General features: G+C 45.0%; 3 protein-coding genes across 10 annotated transcripts; 1 reads left to right on the top strand and 2 right to left on the bottom strand.

Annotated features, from left to right (window-relative positions):
* The first annotated feature begins 150 nt into the window (after positions 1-150).
* On the top strand, positions 151-7,792 carry ccnt2a (cyclin T2a). 4 transcript variants are annotated; one of them, XM_084022893.1, is made up of 10 exons: positions 151-344; positions 1,044-1,125; positions 1,248-1,376; positions 1,763-1,823; positions 2,426-2,488; positions 2,954-2,999; positions 4,930-5,093; positions 5,237-5,307; positions 5,594-6,869; positions 7,035-7,792. In XM_084022893.1, exons 1-10 carry the CDS (start codon positions 187-189, stop codon positions 7,106-7,108), a joined length of 2,124 nt encoding a protein of 707 aa, XP_083879019.1. In that variant the 5' UTR covers positions 151-186; the 3' UTR covers positions 7,109-7,792. The 4 variants fall into 4 exon arrangements, 3 of the variants coding, with proteins under 3 accessions (XP_083879019.1, XP_083879020.1, XP_083879018.1); XM_084022894.1 differs by lacking the exon at positions 2,426-2,488; XM_084022892.1 differs by lacking the exon at positions 7,035-7,792 and having other exon boundaries at positions 5,594-6,964.
* On the bottom strand, positions 7,765-17,359 carry map3k19 (mitogen-activated protein kinase kinase kinase 19). Of its 5 annotated transcripts, none has more exons than XM_084022887.1 (12): positions 17,202-17,359; positions 16,310-16,364; positions 15,040-15,127; positions 14,247-14,384; positions 13,790-13,953; positions 13,599-13,633; positions 11,414-13,492; positions 11,022-11,126; positions 10,711-10,949; positions 10,383-10,635; positions 9,677-9,885; positions 7,765-9,571 (listed from the first exon to the last, which is right to left on the bottom strand). In XM_084022887.1, the coding sequence occupies exons 3-12, from the start codon at positions 15,093-15,095 to the stop codon at positions 9,439-9,441; spliced, it is 3,411 nt and encodes a 1,136-aa protein (XP_083879013.1). In that variant the 5' UTR covers positions 15,096-15,127; positions 16,310-16,364; positions 17,202-17,359; the 3' UTR covers positions 7,765-9,438. The 5 variants fall into 5 exon arrangements, with proteins under 5 accessions (XP_083879013.1, XP_083879015.1, XP_083879012.1 ...); XM_084022889.1 differs by having other exon boundaries at positions 14,247-14,381; XM_084022886.1 differs by lacking the exons at positions 16,310-16,364; positions 17,202-17,359 and adding an exon at positions 15,796-15,962.
* On the bottom strand, positions 16,201-20,136 carry LOC311021537 (uncharacterized protein; the record flags this gene model as incomplete). The annotated part of the gene is made up of 6 exons (XM_084022140.1): positions 19,918-20,136; positions 18,907-19,052; positions 18,673-18,761; positions 17,202-17,377; positions 16,310-16,364; positions 16,201-16,208 (listed from the first exon to the last, which is right to left on the bottom strand). The coding sequence occupies exons 1-6, from the start codon at positions 20,092-20,094 to the stop codon at positions 16,201-16,203; spliced, it is 651 nt and encodes a 216-aa protein (XP_083878266.1). The 5' UTR covers positions 20,095-20,136.
* Between the last annotated feature and the right edge of the window lie 542 nt (positions 20,137-20,678).

Here is a 20,678-nt window from a genome sequence, read left to right as displayed (position 1 = left end):
TAAATATAAAATTATAAAAGAAAATACTTGTTATAGAATATTTATAAATGTTAATAATGTGTGGGTATTTGTGGTTATACACACACACAACCAATCACTGTAGCCCCGCACCATCGAAGAAGTCAGGGGTGTCCTGTGCGACAGTGACGTCACGTCCGCTTTCTCGATGCTGAACGTTGGAGTGCAATGGCGGCGTGCCGGGGATCCTCGTCGAAATGGTTTTTCACCCGGGAGCAGCTCGAAACCACGCCGTCCCGCCGCTGTGGAGTAGAACCGGACCGAGAGCTCTCCTACCGGCAACAGGCGGCGAACCTGGTCCAGGATATGGGCCAGAGGCTCAACGTGTATCCTTCAGTAAACAAAGTTATCCTCCAGCCAGGCTGGGGAGAGGAGACATGGCGCTGCCGTTAACCGCCCCCCCTCCGAAACCGCTAGCTATTTATTTTTTAAACCGACCGCTGAGTTTTAAGAATCGACACTTTTCGACTCGTACGTGTTTTTTTTCTTACGTTGGTCTAAATCCCGCTGTGCTGCGAAAGTCTCAATGTCACTAAGCTCGTGTTTTAACGTTAGCTAAGCTAGCATGTAGCACGCTACCTAGCTAGCTCTTGGTTTAGACGTCAAGAAGGCCATTAATGCGAGTTTGCAGCTGTTGCTAGCATTGCTTGTTCACTAAATGTGTTTACCCCCCTTAAGCCCGATTGAGTCCGATTTATTTGATAACATAACGATATTTTCTATTGGAATACGAACGCTGATGGGGTTTGACACGTTATTGAATGCGAGGTTAGCGCTAACGTAAAGCTAACACGAACCACGTAACGTTAGCGCTAACTAGCGTGTCGTGCGTTGTTGCTTGGCTCTTGCCAACTTTTTTAACGTTAGTTTGCTTGTTTTGAACACGTGACTGGTGCTAATTCGTTGGCCCCAATTAGGTGTGATTAAAATGCTATGCAGTTGAGTTGCACCAGGCAGCGTACTTCACACTCAGTGAAAGTAAAAAAAAACAAAACAACAAAAAACTTCCTTGACCCAACCTCCAGCTCTCAATTAACAATAAATACAGCCATTGTTTACATGCATAGGTTTTATATGCACCACTCTTTCACCAAATTCCACAGGAATGTAAGTATTATGTCACGTAAAACTGCCATTCACTTGCACACTCCACATGTCAGGTAAATTGTAACAAACGCTGCACAGTTAAAGTTTGTATTAAAATATCCTGATGCTTTTTTTTTGTACAGATAATATCTCCAACCACCTTATTCTTGGCCGCAAAAGTGGAGGAGCAACCCCGGAAACTCGAACATGTGATCAAAGTTGCGCACGCTTGCCTAAACCCCCAAGAGCCGCCTCTAGACACAAAGAGTAATGTAAGTTCAGGAAGATGGACCTGTTGTGTGGTTGAAAGTATTTCCCCCCCCCCAACCCCCCCCCCCCCCCCCCTCCCCCCCCCCCCCCACCCCCTTTTTTTTCTACACTGATTTTCTCTCAGCGGTCATGGTTTCCCTATGTGTTAACTGGCTGTACGGAAATTCCCACGCCCTCTACAAAAGGGCCTTGTTTTAACTGCCATGGCCTGATATTGGTGTGTGCCAGACACCTACACCTCACAAGGCTTACATACAATAATAGTAAAAAAAATTACAACAGCAAAATGAGCCTCTCTTGTTTGTTGGCCATTTGACATCAGTTGTTAGGGGGATAGATTAATAGACTCATTACAATTGTGTTGTAATGACTGTCTATCAAACTTCAGGCATACCTCCAGCAAGCTCAAGAGCTGGTGATACTTGAATCCATAGTGCTGCAGACCCTGGGTAAGTAGTGGTGACTGGAGTGGATGACTTGAGAGAGAGGTAGCGTTTTATCATAATCATATCTCTTACCTATATCGGTAAGGGAGTAGTGGTATTGATCACTGTTGGATTTTTTTCAACACAGCCTGTTGAGTGAAATGTTTTATCGGCTGCTGTATGGGTATTTTGTCATGTACATATATTCAAGAAACATGTAAAGGTGACATGTCATTGTCGGCATTGGTCATGTAACATGGTACTATGGAAAATTTCACTGGATTTTTATTTTATTTTGTTTTTATTGTACAAATTGTATCTCCATTTCACTGCTGGGAGTCATTTTATGTCAATTTGTGCCCACTTATTGATTGCATTCTATATTTTAGAAATGTCTTTCATCCACAGTGAAAGTGGCCACAGCTGATTTGACTAATTTGTAACGTACGTGCATGAATAGACCATCAAGTTCCACTTTTCACGTTTTTGAACATAATGATACCTGCTACAATCTGAACTGAAAGCCCCTAAATTTCATCACTGGGTTTGTTTGTTTAATCATGAAATGACATGTCACCTCCCAACTGTCTCTGTGTTGAACTCACCTGTCATGTATTTTGTTCCAGGCTTTGAAATAACTATTGATCACCCACACACTGATGTGGTGAAATGTTCCCAGCTAGTGCGAGGTAGAGGCTTCCTTCTTTGCTCTTTGTGCCCTCTGCTCTTATTTGTCCCACCTCAGATATGGGTGGGGAGGGGGGTGAAAACCTTGCTGACTTAATGGATACATGACCACACACCTTGCTCTTTTGATGAACCTTTTGTATTCACAGTATGACACATAAACAACATTTGCTGATGCTCCTTGGGCCAAGTCCAACACTGAATAGTAATTTGTTTCTTAAGAAACTGGATAAACCAATGGTTCTGCCTTAATTTATAGAAAAATCATCCATCTTGCTTCAAGTGTCCAAAATGTAGCACAGGTTTTGGCCTCGTGTTGTTTTTCAGTCTTGGCCTTGGCTTAATCAGTGCATTGAAACATTCAGTCCCTGACCTAATGATGATGAAATGCATTTGGCTTGCAGAAATAGTAATCTTTTTCTTTTTTCCCCCTTCCCCGTTTTCCTATTTTTCTGTCTGTCTTACAGCAAGCAAGGATCTGGCACAGACTTCCTATTTCATGGCTACCAACAGGTTGTTATCCTGCCCCTCCTTTGTTGCACTTTGACTGCACACCATAGCTTCCTGTAATGCAGGGTACCCTTTCAGTGTCCAACGGGCCCTAGTTGCGCTGGTGGTTATGGGACGCTCGCCTCCTCCCGTCAGCTCCCCTCCCTTGTTCAAAGGGAGCGGGACAGGGTGGCGTGTGGCGTTACCGGCCCCGGTCGCAGTGCGGTGTATTGTACAAGGGACCACGTGTTGGCACAGATGGGTTGAATGCAAGGTGTGAAGTGTAGTGGTGCGCTTGAAACCCACATGTTTGTTCGGTTGCGAAAAAGTGCATAATTCTAAAAGAAAGACACTTTGGTAGCCTGAATAGCAGCTAAAGATTTCACAGATGTAAACATTTCTCGTAGAGGTCTTTCCGGTAAGTACCACAAATTATTTTTTCAAATGTTATTTTTCACATCCATTTGTTCAAAATGCATTCTCTCTTCAAATATTTTCCACCTTTTGCAATATTTGTCTTTTAAATGCATATGTTTCCTAGCTTTTCTACAACATTCTTCCACACATGTAGCCCATGTAAACGGCTCATGTGACAAGAAAAACATAATCGCGACCCATTAAGGACCTGCAGAACACATAATGAGTGTAGCTATTTTGAGTCACGCTGATCAAACTCTGTATTCGGTGATTGTGCTTCATTCAAAAGTGAGGACAAAACGTTTGAAGACCGTGTCGGGTCTTTTAAAAGGAAAACTAGGTCCTTAAAGGGTTTGGTTATAGATTTACATTGGTGTAAAGGAATCCACATTAATGTAATTGTCTTCAACTACTTCTCATTGGTTGACGATGTCTGGGCACTGACTGAACAGAACAGGGTTTTACACTGAGCCGTCACTACGAGTTCAAGCAATGGCCGTGCCTAAAATAGCTCAATACTCTAATTATTTTGACTAATTTTTAAATGTCTCCATCAGCCAAATGCTTGTAAATGTTGGCTGTGACTAGCTTTGTTTAAGACCGCTGTAATCTGACAGTCCAGACTCCAGACATTGCACCTGTCTCATGATACAATTACCTTTCCAGCTCTCACAATGTGTCTTAAATGCAGCGATGCAAAGACAAATTTGATTGGTTCTTCAGTTGTCATGCAGTTACTCAAGTGATGTCGAATCTAGCTTCATAACACGGACTATGTTTTTCTTGTGAATCTACTTTATGCAGTAAGATGACAATCGTAAATTTGTGGTCTGAAATGATTGTAAGACATCTATTAAACCGATGTACACAAAGACCCCAAAGCTCAAAAACCTTTTGATATACGTTGTGCTGTCTAATTGTGATTTAAGTTTGCACTCCTTAACTCTTGCAGTTTCATGATTGCAGGACATGTATTGAATTGTTTTACCCTGAAGTTATCACAGGTCAGATTAGCTATGCTATTTAATTCAGGAAGGCTCTGGGTGTCAACACTGCTGTGTTGTATCCATTGATCTGGAGGGCCCACTAGGTTAATCCTTCTCAACAGAGTCCCAGAGACCCATACAGAGGGGGGTGTTAGGGGCAGTACTGTGTCAGTTAACTGTACAATGACGTACCTGTCACAGGGTTCAGTGTATCACAATGGAACTACACTTGGATAATACACATGGCCCCCTAAACACTTCCCAACCCTGAAGTTAACAGAGAGCCACCTGGGTTGTGACCTGGGTTTGACATGAGAAACTGTTATTTAGTTGTTAAATGAATCAACACCATCAAATAACTGCTTAGCTTTTGCAACCAGTGCCTTCAGGAAATTAAATGTGTCTGCTCCCTTTTGTGTTTTTTCTTCTCTTTTCTACTTATGTGGGACGTCGCCTGGCCTGAATCAACTCACTCACATTCCTCCACCCACACATTGTAAACTATTCACCCTCTCTTACACACACTCATCACATGCACACACACTATACAGTCTACACCTCACGACCTTCTGCCTCCAGTACAAGCCCACGGTGATCTCCTGTGTGTGCATCCACCTGGCATGCAAGTGGTCCAACTGGGAGATCCCAGTTTCCACTGACGGGAAACACTGGTGGGAGTACGTGGATAACTCTGTCACCCTCGAGCTGCTCGACGGTGAGAGTGAATTAATGCAACCCCCCCCTCCTTTCTCTATGGCCATGTCGTGTTCACTTTGAGAAAGGTGATATAATTCACGTTTTACAAAGCAGCAGCATTTGAGGTGGTTTGATGACGACGTGCGTGTCTTGTACTTGCAGAGTTGACCCACGAGTTTCTGCAGATTCTGGAGAAGACGCCCAGCCGGTTAAAGAGGATTCGCAACTGGAGGGTAGGATACATTGCGTCTCCGTTTTGCGCATTGAAAAGACGTTTCTAGTTTGTCAATTTTTATTTATTAACCCAGGAGTGCCAAATTTAACAACCATTTAATCTATTATAGGAACTATAAATTCCTATAATAGATAGATGTATGAAACAACCATATGGCAATTTTGATGGCAGTGTAAAACCCCAAATATAATAACGAAACAGTTTAATCCCCTTTCAGAGAGCTTATTGCGAATTAAATCCAAATCCTTGACAGCATCACTGATGTTTTTTATTCTGTTCCCTAGGCAACACAAGCTGCCAAAAAGCCCAAGGGTGACGGCTCTCAGTTGAATGACAACTCGTTCGCTGGTCCTTCCATGCTCCAAGATCCAGCTGATGCATCCCTCTCCTGCAACTCGAGCTTCTCCAAAGCAGGCGCACCTTTCTCCGGGCTGACCATGCCTGGCCAGTCCGGGGGTGCTCCCCTGTCTCTGGATGGCTTGGCCGGCACATACAACCCAGCTAGCCACAGCGAGTGGCCTTTGACCAACCAGAGCCAGACGGGCTACTCTTCTGTCTGTATAAAACAGGAACCTCTCAGCATCCCTCTCCAAGAGCCAACACTATCCTTGCCGACCTCCACGTCCTCTTTGCTTCAGCATGCGCCAGTGTACAGGACTGAGAAAACACTAGACTTCATCCCTGTCAAACAGGAACAAAAAGGAGCTGGTGGGAGCGGAGTGGGCAAGCATCAGCCGCCGCCTCAGTCTGCCTACCCCCCACCAGCTCAGCCTCCTCCACCGCCTCAACCGTCTCCAGCTCAGAAGCTGTCCCTGGACAAATACAGAGAGAAACATGCTGCAGAGCTGGCTGTCTCTGGGCAGAAGCGCAGCCAGGAACAGCATGGAGGAATATTGGACTGTGATGTGAGGGGGGATATGTTATCTTCCTCCTCTTCTACCTATGCACCCTCCTCTGCAAGCCAAGTAGACCATAGAAAGCATTCTCAGCCCCACCAAGCATCCCATGGCGGTGGTGGGAGCACCACTGCCTCCCCAATGAAAATGAAAGTCCCCTCCTCCTCAGCGTCGGGCCAAGAGAGACGTCATCACAGTGACAAACGGGACAAAGGCTCTCTTAAACTGCGCCTTGCTGTTCCCGGGTCTGGGGGAAGTGGACAACCGGGCAAAGATGAGCTCAAGATGAAGATAAAAGTCTCATCGGAGCGCCACAGCTCATCAGACGAAGGCATGGCGGCCAACAACAACAAGAGTAAACATTCCAGCCCTCTGGTGAGCAAGGAGAAGCAACACCGCGGAGCAGACCACAACCTCCATCGCCACCACAAGCACAGTCACCCTCATCCGCACAGCGGGAACGGCGGGGCCGGCCTCCTGCGGCCTCCTCCAGGACTCGTCGGCATGGAAGGGACTACGCTCGCTCCTCCCGGATCCACGTCTTTGTCTTCATCGCGCAAGAGGGTGCACCCCGAGGTCAGCCACAACCACCACCCTTCCTCCTCATTCTCCACTTCATGCTCCAAAGTGAGCAAAATCTCCAAGGGTGGCACTGGTGCTGCAGGTACATCTTTTTCTTTCCCCTTTTCTCCTCCTCGCTCCTCTCCTGTACTGCAGTGTGTCTCGTCTGGCTTGCAGCTCTAAGGCTAACCTCCCTCCCCCCCTCCTCCTCCTCCTCCTTCTCCTTATTCTTGTTTCTCCTCCTCCTCCCCCCTCCTGTCACACCCAGGTGGGTTGCGGACCTCTCAGCAGTACCCGCCTCCTAGTGAATCGCCACATGAAGTGGGAGAGCAGAGACACTGAGTCCACCTCCCTGCAGCCATGGCCAGCTCATGGAAATGGCAGCAAACTACCCAAAGCTCAGACTTTGAAGACTATGCTCACCTCCCTGTTAAGTGCCCTGAGAAAAATAACTCTGTCATGATAAACCCTTTACTGAAAGGCAGAAAAATCTGCAAACGATAAGTATTGTTGGACTTCTCGATTTCTGAGAGACAAGAAAGATGAAAAAAATAATAATTATGCTTCCTGACTGTCAGATCTCTGGGCCATGACGCTCAGTGCTGTTTCTGTTAGTTTTGAATTGCTGCTTGGTTCTCCTTCCTCAAATGAGTCTAGGAATGTGTGTGTGTGTGTGCGTGTGTGTGTGTGTGTGTGTGTGTGTTCATCTGGGGAAAAAGTGCCCTACATTTCAGATCTTCATATGGGGGGTGGAGTATTACAAGTACCCTAAGAGGCACGAAAGGTGCACTTCATTTTTTTCAACATTTTTTTTAACGAGTAATTTAATTGAATCACATTTCTGCGGTTGTATGGAGGAAGCCAGTGGCAAGCTGGAGATGAGTTAGTTATGTTTGCTGGCATTCCATTTAGTACCGTTGATGGATGCCGTTTTCTTTTTATTATTTTTTTTAGGTGTAAAGTCTCATCTCCTCCAATTTCTTTCTTGTCTTGATTTCTTTTTATACTAAAGTACTGTGCGTATGATTTGCATGTTTCAATCATCAAAGGGATCTAAAAGGAGAACGCGTACTTGCTGTTTACAGAAAGTGGAGATACATGTACATACGTTTTTGTATGTTTAAAGAAAAAAAAAAGCTATACCATGACTACTCAGGTTTGGAGCTGCTTGTAAGTATAACAAGATAACTATAATACCTATAAAAGACTTTTATTTTGTCGACCAACGGATTGGGCATCATCGGGTGAATGATTGCAGCATTCCAGTGGTGTGTGTGCTTCTTACAACCTTCCTGCGGGGGTCGCTGTACTGTGCTTTTCCATCACAGGGAATATGAGTTGATGCCCTCAGTAACAAGGGCACATCTAACACCTACTTATCACATCAGAGTAATGCAATTTCTACCAAAAACTATTTTTTGGGACCTAAGTAGACCTTAAGCTGGATGCCAAAGGTTATTCTTCTTCAAAAGAAAAAAAAAAAAAACTCACAAAGACAGTAGTGTGCTGTTAAATGTTTACATAACCCTTTTCATTTTTGAAGTGCATCAGTTTCATGACATGAAGCTGTGGCCCTTAGATGTCAGCCCACAAAGGGGATTCATGTAAGTATTATTCAATCAGCCATCAACATGGTACCTAAATGTAAAACAAACCCCTGTTGTAAAAAGAACGCTGGCCACTTGGCCACGTTCATCACGACCTGCTGGATGTTGTTTGGAAACCTCAACTAATCTGTAATGTGGACGTCCCTGGTAGGTTTTTTTTTTTGTCACTGATGTCCTCATTTACAGCCATGTACCTGTCCGGACACGTCTTCACATCAGTTTCATACATTAAACTCTATATTGTTCCCAAACTTGGACATGACCACCCCCTTTATTCTTGACTGGGTTATTAATTCATTTTAGTGTGCAAAATACTTAATAATCCTGAGGCTGGATTCTTTGTACCCATTACAGCAGATATATAAGTATAACCCACACTTTACGTTTTTTTTCCCCCCTCTATCTTCCATTTCATTATTATGAATAAACTTCAACGTTGCCACTACCCTGACACGGTATAAACCCTGGTCGTTGCTGTCGTTTTATTATGCATTATCCACGAGTCTATGAGAGAAACTTGTTGATTGGCAGATCTGAATATGAGGAGATGTGCATGTAGAGTTGCTTCTAGAAATTAAGTTATCAGTATCAATTTTACACACTGATTCCTCATCAACTCTGGAACGCGAACAGGAAGTAAATTCTCAGCATGGAAAAAATGTAGATTAGGAAAATTATGCCACAAAATGTATTCAACACATTAGAATCTACATACATCACACAGCAGATACTTATCAGATTGGCACATTTATAAGATTTCTGTAGAAAATGTCCAAAGTCTGTAACATAAATCTGGCATCTATCTGTTCACATTTTATAGGTTCTATTAAAGTTTAAATGTTTAAGTGCTTCTTGCGTAGTTTCTTAAACTTTCGGTGTAAAAATGAAATCCGACTTAATTGTTTTTGATATACTTTTGTGTTACAGTTTCCAGAAAAGGTCCCCCGTGTTTTCAAACATACTACTAGTGCATCACTGTGGAACGACAAAAAAAAACTTGTGCCAAGTCATCAACTAATGTAAAAAAAAAATGAAAATGAATTTAACTCAAACGAGTGTAACTCGTTAGCCACACAGTCTCCCTGGGTGACCACAGCAGTTGTGTCTCTGCGTTTCCCGAGAGTGCGCTCCAGTCGCACTTTGGGGGATGAACGAATGCTTCAGCAGCTGGTCTGCAGACGGCCGCAGTCTCTGGTCACTGAGGTGGAGAGAAAACGTGAAAATTAACGTATACAACTGAACTCTCCAACTCAATAAGTTACAAACTTAAGTATATTTTCATTAGAATGAAATCGGGTCTCACCTCGTCAAGCTGATTTCCACAAACTCCTTGGCGTTCTCCGAAAACCCGTTTGGCAAGGACGGCATGAGCCCTCTCTGAGCGCCAATGTAGAACAGGGCAGCCATCTTGTCCATGTGGGCCAGCGGTGGTTTCCCCGTAGCCATCTCGAACACTGTGCAGCCCACGCTCCATATGTCTGACTTCCTGCCGTATCCCGTCTCGTTGATGACCTGAGGAGTGTCAAAAAAGATGCTCAGTCGGGCTTTCTTCGACTTTCTAAGTGGTCAGATCGGTGTAAAGTTCGCACTATTGGACATGTAGGTACTGACACTATAAATGATGTTATACCATGTGTGAGAAAAGATTTGTTTTGTTCCAGCAATCTGCAGAACTACCCTTGTAGTCATACTGCTATGGATAGCCCGTTATCTCTAAGTGTGCACCTTTGGGCCACATTGCAAATGAATCATACAGTAAAGTTCCTGTTACAGGAAACCTCAAAGCGTGGCGCTCTGATTGGCTGCAGCACCCTGACAGGTCCCGGTATTTAGTGGTGGACCAACACCAATCTGCCTCTGATTTAGGACTTTTGTTGCAGACAAAAATGTCACGACAGTTATTTAGTGTGAACTAGACCTCAAGGGATCAATTGTGCATTTGGCCGATGATGAAATAAACAGAACTCTTCACAGATGATGAAGAGCATCACAATGCGCTCTTCGCCCACCTCTGGCGCCATCCAATACGGCGTGCCGTGGACGGACTTCAGCAGCTCGCTGCTGTTGCTGGCCGTGTGGTTCAGGCAGCTGAGGCGGCGCGCGCAACCGAAGTCTATGAGCTTGATGACGCCGGTGGGCATCAGCATGACGTTGTTTCCCTTCAGGTCCCGGTGGATCACCCTGTTCAGGTGAAGGTAGGCCACCCCTTCCAGGATCTGATGGGTGTACAGAGCCAGGACACGCTCTGGCAGAGGGCCAAACCTGGGGGCAGTAAAAGGTGTTAGTCCAGACCATTTACCGACACTTTGTCGCCGAGCTGGTTCGGATCAACCTAACCTGTGAAGGATGCTGGCGATGGATCCTCCTGGGATGTACTCCATGAAGATGGAAACCACATGCCGATGAAGCAAGGTACCCAGGAAGCCCACGATGTTGCTGTGCCTGAGGGTTTTGAGCAGCTCCACCTCTCCCTGCAGACGACTGTACTCCCTCTTTGCAGCTTCGGGGTCCGAGGTGTCCAGGCCCACCTGCTTCACAGCTATCAGCTGACCCCGGCTGGTCAGCCCACAGTACACCTGGTAAGAAGGCAGAAGGGTTGATGCTATGGTAACGTACAATGTTTCGCCTCTCCGGACTTCCACACTTACTGTGCCGTAGGCTCCCCTGCCAAGCACTTCCCCCTTTGTCCATGTGATGGCGTCATCTACGACCAACCCAGAGCCAGAAAGAGCAGCGCTGTCTGTTGAATTATCCTGCAATAAAACATCAGAATTATTGCAAAACCTCATCTCTCTCAAGCCCTAATGGCTCGGTCCAATCCACTTTGTTTTTTTCATATTTACAGAGCCAGGGCATTAACCGTATTGCAAAGAAAGGCTGAAATAAGATATAAATTAAAGCATTAACTACCCTCTTCAGCCCCCCCTTAATAAAGCCCTCCCCTTTACAGACCACCCCTTATCATTTTCACACAGTCCCTAATATTTGTGCCATTATGAAAGGACTTGGTTGAAATAATAGAAATAGTGTTTTTGTGCACCTCAGGAAAAGTCTTCCTCACTGATACAGGACTGTCTTCTCCGTCGGACTCCGGGTTTTCGGGGCCCACTGAGACGTCTCTCTCGTCCAATGAGATCAGCTCCTCGGCCAGACACTGCAGCAGGTCGTCGGTCAGCGGCCCGTCCCCCACCTCATCCAGGAACTTCCTGTAAACTGGCGACACGAGGGTGTGGCTACTGCTGGAAGACGTCCAGGTGTTGAACAACACAGGCTCGGGAACCGGTCGGTTTGGGTTCCCTGTTTCTTGCATATTCACATGACCTTCAGCGTGAGACGAAGCTGCCGGCGTCATTGATTTTCTGTCATCAGATTTGACTGTTTCAGACCCACGTCTAGGCAGATCCTCCTCTATGGTAGACAACAGAGTTTCTTGAGCACTGCTATGACAAACCTCAACATCCAGTTTCGGCGTGTCTCTTATTTTCTGTGTGCCTTTCTTTGGTGCAGCTGTTTGGTGTGGTTTCACCCTGGAGGACGCTACTTTTGCTTTGCTTTTAGCTAAAACCACGACGCCGTCCCCTTGACTTCTCCTCTGTGCTTGTTTTAGCGGTCTGTGTTTGACCTTAAGGCTCTGCTGGGTCTTCCTGGGGGGCGCAGACTGCACCTGTCTCTCCTTCACTTTCTCACAGGAGCTGGAAACGCGAAGGTTGTCGTAGATGGGGCCGGCAAACATCTCGTAGATGGCCGGCCCTTCGTCCCCACTCTGGATCTGCTGAAACATGTCTTTGTATGTGATAAAGTCGACGGTGGATTTGGACCTCTGCGCCCCCGCTGGACTGGGTCTCTTTGTCTGCCGGATGCTCTTCACCTCCCTCGCCGGCAGGTGCTGCTGAGCTCGGGTAACCATGTCAGGATTTGCCCTTTTGCCCTGATCAACGGGCTTCTTCCTCGGCGATGGTGTGCCAGCATGATAAAGATCAGATTTGACAGATTTTTGCTTCGACTTGACCTTTGCGACCGTGTCTCCACTCGTCATCAGCCCGGGGCTTTTCTTCGTATTATCTTTGACTTGTGCGGGAAGCGACGTATGCTTCAGATTGCCTTTGGACTTGCTCCGGTTTAGGATGTTTCGGTCTTTGTGGGCTCGTACGTTGAAGGGCTGCTGGCTCATTTTAGCGTTTCCTCTTAGCTCACAGTTAACGCTGGATCTTCTGGCCTTGTTCCTGAGGGACTTGGAGGCTTTCATCATCCTCTCACCCCCCCTGGGATCCACGTCTGAATGTGAAAGGTTTACAGCCGAAGTAAATAAGGGAATTTTCTCCTCAGCGGTGCTAGTAGTTACCTTTACATCTTCCCTATGAGGGATCCGGTTATGGACCCGGGAACAGGAATCCTTCATTGTACTTTCTGTCTGTTTTATATGCTGCAGGTGGTTTCTGTAAGTCCCATCATTTACAACACCTTGGCTGCTCTCTGGTTCTGGGCTGCACCCAACGTTGTTCTTTGATATGATAGATATTTCATTTTCCATGGTGTCTCCTTGTTGTGGAAAGTTATATTGACTGTCAATAGGCCCCTTTGTATAATTCATATTGTTGGCTTTGCCATCATAGGGAGAGTTTGTCCCTTTGTCAGTGCTAAGAAGATCACTCATGTGATCGATAGCCTCTCCATCCAGGTCCTGTGCCGATCTGTGGATCGGTGGAATGTGACTCATCCTTGACTGAACTTTAAACACATCAGCCTCAGTGGAGCTTGCATCGTTTGAATGCCGCACTGATCTCCCTCTGACAAACTTCAGACGTCTTCCTCCTGCTCTCTCGCTTACATCCTCCTCATCCTCCTCCTCATCCTCCAGATCGAAGGAGCTCTGGCTGCTGCTGCTGCTGCTCTCTTCACTGCCGCCTTTAGCGGTCAGAGGGCCGGTACGTGAGCTTCCCCAGGACAGCCTTTCTCTCCTCAGGCGGGTCCTTGAGCAAAGGGGGCTCCGGCTGATGGGCTTCAGGGGAACGTGGTGCTTTAATGCCGGCAGAGTCGCTATGACCCTGGGCCTGCTGTCCAGCGGTGCCAACAGCTTGGGTGTTCTGGGATGCAGAGCCAGCAAGGGGCCCTGCGAGAACTCAAGAGAACACGGATATTGACAGTAATTCAGTGGTAGAAATACTGGAAGGAAAGGAAATTGAGCATTACTAAAGCAGGAGGTTTTTGGGGGGTTTGAAATTCACCTTTTGTCCATTCATAGTATCTTGACAAGCCAGCCCTGCAGACAGGAAGAGATTGTAAATTCAAAAAGTGCACACAGGTGTCATCAGCAATTTAAATACATGAAGTCACGTTTGACAATTCATACACCATACACACCACCATAATCCTGCTTTTTTAATCCTGAATTAAGCTTTCCAATGATTTTACATACTGGTCTGAATGTGTGCTCTGGCCTGCATCACATTGTTTGAGCACAGCAACGGTTCCATGATGCTGGGCGCTGATTGGCTGAGCTGGCTGGGCTGGCTGGGCTCAACCACGGTCAGCAGGCCGGGGGAGGACGGCGACGCAGCAACCAAGCTTCTTGTTCTCTGCCTGTGAGGGACGGATCAAAATCAGACAATGTTTTGTGTGTGAATGCAGAAAGAAGTATTGATATTTCAATACAATTAACGTCAAACAACATGTCCAGCTCATAGACTGTATATATAGTGACATGGGGGACATAGTCACGGAATCAGACTTCTTTTTTAAACAAGAGGAGTCGCCCCCTGATGGCCAGCAGAGAGAATGCAAGTTTAAGGCACTTCAGCTTCGGCTTCACTTTTCAGAGTCGGCTTCACTTTTCAGAACCGGAGTTTGTCGCCTGGTCCAGCTACAGCATGTACCTGTGTTTAGGGGGTACCGGCAGGCAGGAGGTCCTGGTACTCAGCGGACCAGGTGAGGGAGCAGGTGAGGGAGCAGGATCCAGATGGCTCAAGCGTCTGCTGTTGTCTCCCAGGCTCGGCAGAGACAAACCACCTCTGCTGAGAAGAAGAGGAGAGAACACAGAAAAGGTATGTGGTTATAAGTTCGGTATTTACATCTCGGGGGTTGTTTGTCCAGTTTTATTACCTCGCGTTGAACAGAACAGAATGTCAGGAGCCTCATTTTCCTCCCATCTCTCGATATTACTGAAAGCTATGAAATTAGAGACCCGCTCAAAGACCTTTATTCTCCTCGGAGAGCTGGGACTTGATTCAGTGGTGAGAGTGCAACAACACAGACAATGAGCTGATTCACCAGATCCCCCCTCCCCTCCCCCGTCCCTGTGTTCCCAACCTGTTTGGGCAGAACAGGTTGTCCTCTGGACACGGTGACAGGTGCATGAGTACAGGACAGCAGCGTAACCGGATAGGACGCCGTTCTGTGGCCGACCGGCCAGCGAGCTGTTTATTAGGAGTGTGTGTTGAGGGGGGGAGGAGTGTTAACTGTACGCTTGTAAAGTGTTTGTGTGTACACAAGTGTTTGTGGTTACGTATGAACAGATGCTGATGTGTCAACACTATCAGCTTAGTGCCATCAGCTCGGGAATGACCACTTCTTTAGAGCCAATACACTTGTAGAGAAAGAGAGAGTGTGTGTGTGTGTGTGTGTGTGTGTGTGTGTGTGTGTGTGTGTGTGAGAAAGAAAGATGCCCACCTGCTTCCCCTCTCTGTGTCCTGGTAGGCTTTCCTGATGTCTCTCAGCGTTTCCATGGCGTTTTGGAAACAGAGGGGGATTCCCTTATCTGCTCCACACACACACACACACACACACACACACACACACACACACACACACACACACACACACACACCAATCCGAAACATGTTACATCCTCTCAGCGCTCACAGTTACACACACATTTTGAAACTAACAATTAACCATATTTCTGTCAAATATTCAACTGTTTTATGTTTTGAAAAGTAAACAAATGTCACTGATGCAAAATAAATGCTTACATCATCAAAAACATCATCAATAGCAACAGAAGAAAGCGGATTTCACATTGCATCTCCTTAACGGTTAAGTGTTTTTTTAGGCTCATCAGAATCAGCTTCTTCCTTTTTTTTGCATCTCTTACTTATAGAATAAAAAAGTAAATGCTCTCTATGTAAACAAAAACAAATAGTGCAAACTGCAAACTAAACTGACATACATTGGCTGTTTGATTATGTCCAGTATGTACATGTAAAGAAGTGTCTGTACTTCATACACTATATACATATACAGTGTGTAGGATCAATGCTAAATACATGCTAAACAAAGTTGTGTGTATTTCTAGATTTCAAAGCTGCATCATAACACAAGAAAGTGTCTCGATGACCACAGGTGAGTGAACTGGAATGAATTGTTTTCCCTGCCGTCGCTCATTTAAATCAACATTAATATTCACCATCCTAGAGAATACATCACCTGTTTCCCAGCCTGTTGGTCCACCTCGCTGTCATATCGACACCACGCTGGACGAATCAGAAACCTCCTCTCTCTTTATTTCCTGATTTTCTCCACAACCTGATTACGATGACACCTTCACTCTGTTTTTGCTCTCTGCGTCTCACCCAGGCTGCTGTGGCTGAGGGACGAGGCCGGCACCTCGGCTGAGAGGTGCTACTGTGTGGGAGACACCTCCCACACAGTAGCACCTCCTTCCCTCACTCCCCTCCCTTTAGAAGGTGACCTGATCTGACGGCCTATTTGGGAGTCTAACCCATGTATTTATTTATAAAAAGCTATTAGTTTGACCAATTTAAGCTGGTTAGTCGGTATCCAAGTCAACCATAATCACCTTTTAGCCCTTTTTCCCTTTATGGAGTAACGTTACATGTCTAAAGAAAAAAGAAGGGTTTCATACATCAACACTTTAGCCCAGAAAAACTCCATGAGTCCTTGAAAGAGTCCTTGAGAGAGACCTTGAGATAGTCCTTACCTCGGCTTTTATGATGGTCAGACAGAGGAGAGTACTCTGGAGACTCCAGCACTTCCTGGAAAGAACAAACAGTTTATTTTACGTCTCATTCTTTTGTTGTTGCATTCATTACTTTAGTAGGATATTCCAGGTTATTTATATATCATATCACAGGGAAACAGGCTGGTAGTCCTGCACTAAAACGTGTTTTTAATATATATATTTCTCAGGTGTATTAAGTAATGCCCTTGTTTTATTTCCACTTCCTGTTTTCTCACTCAGGAGGCGACTACTTTCTCAAAGCTCGGCTGGAATGCAGAGCGAGACGAGATTACACATGAAACCCCACACATTCGATTTCTTAAGTGAGAGCTTTATAAATGGCTGCTGTGGAAGTCAACTTAAATGTGACAGATTTAATGACTTTTTTTTTAACTTGTTTTGAGTAATTAAGTGGATGTGTAGCAGTTTAAACACCGCTTATGTCCTCGTGCGTTACAGTGGACCTCTTTGATGCACCTGCTTCTTCCCTTCCAGCTAACCAGCTGCCCTGCTTGTCTGCTGCATCTATAGGGAACACCTATAATGCAGTAGTATTGCAGCCAGAGCACCCCTCCTCCACACACACACACACACACGCACACACACACGCACACACACACGCACACACACACACACACACACACACACACACACACACACACACACACACACACACACACACACAGACACACACACACACACACACACACACACACACACACACACACACTCTTATCTAAACAGCCAATTACTGCTTCCACATATTTGTCTTCTGGGTGACCACAGATGGGTTTCAGACCATCAGGGATGTTGTTGCTGTCTCACTTGAATGTTGCTCCCTAAAATCTTGGACAATTAAAAAAGCACTTACAGCCGTGTGTTTGTATAGTGGGGCGCTGCGCTGATGGGCCGGGGTGGGGGAGGCAGCGGCCGACTGAGCGGGATCAAGGCTCTGGAGGTCCAGCTCTACGTCGGACTCTCCAAACTCCGAGTCCAGATCCTGACACGAGTATTTGTCGAAGTCTAGGAGAGAAGTGGAAGCAGCGTCTGTGGGGAAACACAAAAACGTTTGTGGCCTGTTGTGAAAACTGTTCAAGAGGAGGTCAAGAATTTAAATCCCCAAATCCACGTTAAGGTGCACAGGGTCTCCACCCCTGGACCCTGGACCCTGGACCGTTTACACAAGACGAGGAAGTAGACATGCCTGAGGTCAGCAAACATCACGTCTTTACCTCTCTGTCTCCTTCCTCTCTGTGTCACCTTGTTTCTGTTTCGCCGTCCTCGATAGAAACTCTGACTCTCTGGTTTAAGCTGCTCACTTTAAAAACAAGCCGTTCTCCTGCCCTCCCACATGAGTGAGGCTTTGGAAAACAGGACCATGAATGAACTTGGTATGCTGTGTGTGTGTGTGTGTGTGTGTGTGTGTGTGTGTGTGTGTGTGTGTGTGTGTGTGTGTGTGTGTGTGTGTGTGTGTGTGTGTGTGCGCGCGCGTGTGTGTGCGCGTGTGTGTGTTTGTGCGTGTGTGTGTGTGTGTTTACGTTTAGTCATGAATGGAAAGACATATTTAGAAGTGTGTGTGTGTACAAGAAATTGCAAAGAAATCACTTTTATAGACTTACTTGCTTTTATGTTATGTAGCGTTTAACTTTTTAATTCCAAACTTCTTATTTTTATTTTATTAATGTATTTATATTCTTTATCTATTGATTCTCTTGCTCTGTTGATGTGTATTTATTTATGTGTGTGTGTGTGTATGGACTAGTATGTGCCTTGTTTTGCTCTGTCAAAAGCACTTTGTAAACTGATGTTTTTAAAGGTGCTATATAATTATTAATTATTAAAAATATTAATAATTATTATTATTATGATTACTATTATTATTATTAACATTATTAATATTATTGTTAAAATCATCAATAAACAAACAAACTGATAACAGGTGAACTAGTGTGACAACATTTGTTCATTTCATGTGATAATATAAACACAAAAAATATTAACATATTTGTTATGTATGTAATACAAAAGTGTTCAATGTTTAAGAAGCATACAAAGAGAGGAGTGTATTGCTGGGAAACAGTGTTATAGAGTTCAAGTGTTCAGGATCCCCTTTTTTCATCCTAAAGAAACTTTTGTTATAATTCTAATCAGATTATAATTATTTTATGAAAGAAACATGAGAATGTACAAATATCCGGATAATCTCCTCTTTCACTGAGCACGTCACATGTACAGGAAGAATCGGGATCAGAATTTTCCCACGACTTTAAAGCAGCACGGACAGATTTAATAATATTTTTGGCTACTTTGAACACAACCGAACGTGTTGTGTGTTTTTGTACCTGTGTGTCTTTGGGCCTCGACCATCAAACCGATGATCTTCTCCTCCAGAGGGCTGCTGATGCTGCTGTGGTCTTCTCCCTGCAGATCACTGATGGACACGTTTATAGACACAAAGTGTGTTAATATAAAGAAAAAAAAGTTTGATGCAAAACTAGAATTTAATTGAATACAGAATCTTCTGTGATTTCACTTTTCTTTAAAATACATTTATGCATGTGTGACTGTTTTCTTACGCAGAGAGTGCCAGCAGCTCCACGACCACTTCCACGGGCCTGTGTTCCCATGGCAACGGCGTCGCCATGCCCTCGAGCAGGTCGATGTCCCTGACCGCCAGCATCATGTCGTTGGGAGGGTTCACATCCAACCTGTCTGTCTGCGCCTGAGACGTACGACACACGTGACTCGTTTTAACACAAATGTTCAAATCCCCCGGGGGCTGAACGGTGGTGTAGTGGGTCCCGGGTTCGATTCCCAGCCCCCCGTGACCCTGAATACAGGATAAACGGTAGACAATGGATGCATGGATGTTCAAATCCCTTCTTTCGGGTCTCGTACGTGTGGGCAGCTTTGAACTGCATTTTATGTTATGAAAGGTGCTTTATTATTATCATTATTATTTGTATTATTATCATTAAAACTATAGGGAACGATCCTTGCTTTGATTTTGTTTTTAAAAAGTAACGATGGTTAGAATAAGCAGACTGTTCCTGTGTGCAGCATGGTGACGTAAATGTTGAGGCTTTACTGTAACAGGAACACTTCCTATCACACCCTCCCCTGGAAGAAAGGATTTGATCCGAGGCGTTCAGGAGCAGGGTTTCTGTGGGAGAACGTAATCCCCTTTGGGCTTTGACACTCTGGAGACATTTCACTAAAAACTACAGAACACAATAAAGGAAATGACACTAAAATTCCCTCTTTAAAACTCGTATTATTTTGTGAAGCTCCGTGAATTCTCTTCATGTTTATAATGAGGTTTGGTAAATATGTAAATACAAATCAGCTGTTATGGAGTGTGACTCATCTTCACTTCACAGGGGGATTACAAGGGGGAGTGTCTCCTCTGTGTTACCCGTAAGTCTCCCCCCTGCAGACTTCAGGTCACGTGGATCTCATAAAAAAAACACCTTATTGTTATTGGTAGGAAAAATACAAGCTGACAAACATGCTCACCTGTAGGGATTGGACTGATGTCAGATCTGTAATATAACGTTAGGTTATCACACACATATAAACATGAATACCTCGGTGGTGGCCGTGAGAGGAGTGGGTCCTCGTTCCTCCTCATCTTCAGCATCCGAGACCTCCAGCTCCTCTTCTCCAAAGCTCTCATCCAGGACTCCTCCATCTTCCTCCTCCTGCTCTCCCTTCAGCAGCTCATCAACACAACATTCTTCTCCTCTGTTCTCGCTTCTCTCCATAGTTCATAGAGAGGTCACACAATAGAAACCTGCAGCAGCGATGGATGTCGGTGTGAGGATGAGATCAACACCGGGATGCTCTCCTGATCCCTCAGCCTCCCAGAGGAGGCGGTGCAGACGGAGGGCGTGAGAGGAAGTGTTCCTGTTACAGTAAAGTCTCAACATTACGTCACCATGCTGCTCGGACCTGCACACAGGAACAGTCTGCTTATTAAACATCGGTACTTTTAAACAAAATCAAAGCAAGGATCAGTTGCTTTTGCAAGAGATAGTTTGCAAACATTGCCTATAGTTTTATTGATAGTAATAATGATAATAATAAAGCACCTTTCATAACATAAAATGCAGCTCAAAGTGTAAAGTACAAAAAAGCAAAACGGTATTAAAACAGAGAACATAGATTGAGAAAAGCAAAAAAATAAAATAATACATAAAGAAAGTCATAAAAATAGGACTAAAGCTCGTAGTAAAACAATTTAATATGTTTGAGTCATAAAACAAGATAGTAAATATTGAAAAACAGTAAAAGTGAAAAAACGGCTGAAACAAAAGTGTGAGTTAATTGGAAGGAATTTATAAACATA

This window comes from Eutrigla gurnardus, assembly GCF_963514095.1.
Source record: "Eutrigla gurnardus genome assembly, chromosome: 12".
NCBI lineage: Eukaryota > Metazoa > Chordata > Actinopteri > Perciformes > Triglidae > Eutrigla > Eutrigla gurnardus.
This window is presented reverse-complemented; position numbering and strand designations above follow the sequence as displayed.

What these genes read in the sequence shown, in the direction of transcription:
- ccnt2a (XM_084022892.1), top strand. Translation starts at nt 187, where the DNA reads ATGGCGGCGTGCCGGGGATCCTCGTCGAAATGGTTTTTCACCCGGGAG. An exon ending in ATGTTCCCAGCTAGTGCGAG is followed by an intron (nt 2,489 to 2,953) that starts GTAGAGGCTTCC and finishes TCTGTCTTACAG; the next exon opens with CAAGCAAGGATCTGGCACAG. An exon ending in AGAGGATTCGCAACTGGAGG is followed by an intron (nt 5,308 to 5,593) that starts GTAGGATACATT and finishes TCTGTTCCCTAG; the next exon opens with GCAACACAAGCTGCCAAAAA.
- map3k19 (XM_084022887.1), bottom strand. Translation starts at nt 15,095, where the DNA reads ATGGAAACGCTGAGAGACATCAGGAAAGCCTACCAGGACACAGAGAGG. An exon ending in GCAGGGGAGCCTACGGCACA is followed by an intron (nt 10,950 to 11,021) that starts GTAAGTGTGGAA and finishes CCTTCTTACCAG; the next exon opens with GTGTACTGTGGGCTGACCAG. An exon ending in CGTATTGGATGGCGCCAGAG is followed by an intron (nt 9,886 to 10,382) that starts GTGGGCGAAGAG and finishes GACACTCCTCAG; the next exon opens with GTCATCAACGAGACGGGATA.